Source organism: Lolium perenne, chromosome 4, assembly GCF_019359855.2.
Source record: "Lolium perenne isolate Kyuss_39 chromosome 4, Kyuss_2.0, whole genome shotgun sequence".
In the NCBI taxonomy this organism is placed as follows: Eukaryota; Viridiplantae; Streptophyta; class Magnoliopsida; order Poales; family Poaceae; genus Lolium; species Lolium perenne.
Window position 1 is genome coordinate 338,357,317 of NC_067247.2, and position 2,435 is coordinate 338,359,751.

Consider the following 2,435-nt stretch of genomic DNA (forward strand, 5'->3'; position numbering starts at 1 on the left):
ATATCTAAAAACAATCCGACGAAGCAAAATCTGAAGGCCAATATCTAGAAAAATTTAGTCGCCCAACACCATTATTGACATCAAGAAGGAGATCTCGTCGTCGAATGAACGACCAACGATCACTTATCGTAGACAATGTCATCTTCGATCCAAATTAATTGACTCCGCTTTATCTAATATGGATGTACCTAGATACATTTATCAACTAGATATATTAGTATCTAGATAAAATGGAGTCAACTAGTTTGAATCTGAGGAAGTACCGAAGTCCTAATATATCAAACATACTTACACTAAAAACTCCATACATAGATCGGGTTCTCTACTTCTACCCAGCACCGCTAAAAAAAGGTAAGACCGATGGCAGAACAGAACAATTGGAGGCCCCAAGCTACCGCTTACTCACGGTCATGGATGAAGCTTAAGCAAAGAGTGCCACGTTTAATTCTGTGCGCACGAACACGACATGACATTGTACTCTTCACAACTAGTAGTAATTACATATAATTCTACTCTTAATTTGATGCAGCTATTGATCTCAAGAAACCAAAGAACGCATGCTCCCGTAACTTCCTTTTACAGGGCAGAACTCACTGAAAAGAACGCTGTAGTACTTGTAGTAGAACGTGTCCGTTCAGTAAGTATCGACGACGAAGACGCAGACCGGCCGAACGATGGGTGAACCGATCACCGCAGCACGGGTCTGGTCGGGTCGTCCGTCTGGTCGTCGGAGCTGAGCGAGAAGACGTCGACGGGGGCGTAGGTGCCGTCGATCTCATCTGCGGCTACACCGCTGGACTGCGCGGGCGCGCACGAGGGCCTGTTGTCGAGGAAGAGCACGACGACGGTGATGTCGTCGTGGAAGCGCCTCCTGCGTCCCTTCTCGATGGCGGCGATGCTCTCGTACTTCATGTCCTTCTTCCTGGCGGCCTCCAGCTGCGCGGCGCGCACCAGCCGCATCGCCACGCCCTTCCTCGGGCTGCGGGCCACGATGTCCACGGCCGCCTCGTCGGTGAGCTGCTCCCACAGCCCGTCGGACGCGAAGATGAGGAACTGGTCCCCGGGCCGGAGCTTGCGGGCCCTGACCGACGGCACGGCGCTCATGACCGGCCGCCGCATCGGGAACGGGCAGATGGTCTGCATCAGCGCCGGGCTGCACATGTCGGGCCGCTTGAGGTAGGCGTCCCCGATGGAGCGGGACACGGTGATGATGCCCTTGATCCGCCACACGCCGTGCGCGCTGGTGACGATGTGCGGGTCGTCCGGGTGCGCCTCCACCACCTCCCGCCTGACGGCCTCGTCGGACACGTTGTGGTCCCGCGAGAGCCGCTCCGCCACGGTCCTTCGTTTCCCCCTGTCGCCGGGCGCGGCGCGGCGGCCCAGCACCGCGCGCGAGTCGCCCAGGTTGGCCACGTAGAGCGTGCCGTCCTCGATGGCGCCCACCAGGCAGCAGGAGCCCACGGACACCAGCCGCGGCTGCGTCGGCCAGGACTTGGCCACCATGTCCATGAACTCGTCCTCCGTCGCCCCGAACGCCTGCCTGATCACCTCCGCCGACAGGCCGCCGTTCTCGGACGCGAACTCTGCAGCAAAGTGGGTGTAGGTCAGTCAACGGAACAATCGTGAAGTGGGGTCAAAAGAGAAGCGCACGCGCGCAGTAGGCAGTTGGTACCTTGGATGAGGGAGAAGAGGCGTGCGTTGACGAAGCGGGCGGCGTCGGGGCCGCCGTGGCCGTCGTAGACGCCGACGAGCGTGGAGGCGGGGGAGACGAGCACCTGCGCCTGGTCCTCGAGCGCCTCGTTGGCCTGGGCGACGGCGACGGAGTAGTCGCCGGAGGCGTGCGCCTTGAGGGCGACGTCCCACAGCAGCCCGTCGTCGGCGACGCTCCCGGACCGACCACCACCGTCGCCGCGGTCAAAGCAGCAGCAGGACGGCAGCCACCGCCGTAAACACCCCATGCTCCGGCGAGAGTAGCTACTGGCGCTCTGTGCTCTCCAGTTGGTGTTTGTATCTGCGAAGCGGAAGGAGAGTGACCGATCTTGTGTGCGAGTGTGACAAGCGGCGTGGCGCGTGTATAGGCGACGAGTAAGCGCGTAGGATGGAGTAGCGGTGGATGGCGGGGGCACGGCACGACGGAAAGGAGCAGGACGTGTGCGTTGCGTGGAAGACGCGTTCGTCAGTTGGGCTATCGGCCGTTCGTTCAAACCCCTTTCCTCCGGTCGCGGCTCGCGCGCGCGCGCTTGCGGCCGAAGCAGATGACCGATCTCGGTTTGTCTGCTTGCCCACACTGCACTGGTCAGCAGTGGCCGACCGTCTGAACTCAAAGAGGTTTTCCTGCGAAATTTTTGAACATTATTTCTGATCGGAATATGCTTGCTCCTCAGACTATGCTAGATTCAGTTAATTTCTTCGTCTAGCTCAATTGCTGCACCCCT

General features: G+C 58.9%; 1 protein-coding gene across 1 annotated transcript; it reads right to left on the reverse strand.

The window, feature by feature from the left end:
* Positions 1-421: 421 nt before the first annotated feature.
* On the reverse strand, positions 422-2,075 carry LOC127296584 (probable protein phosphatase 2C 29). The gene is made up of 2 exons (XM_051326720.2): positions 1,673-2,075; positions 422-1,583 (listed from the first exon to the last, which is right to left on the reverse strand). Exons 1-2 carry the CDS (start codon positions 1,956-1,958, stop codon positions 688-690), a joined length of 1,182 nt encoding a protein of 393 aa, XP_051182680.1. The 5' UTR covers positions 1,959-2,075; the 3' UTR covers positions 422-687.
* Between the last annotated feature and the right edge of the window lie 360 nt (positions 2,076-2,435).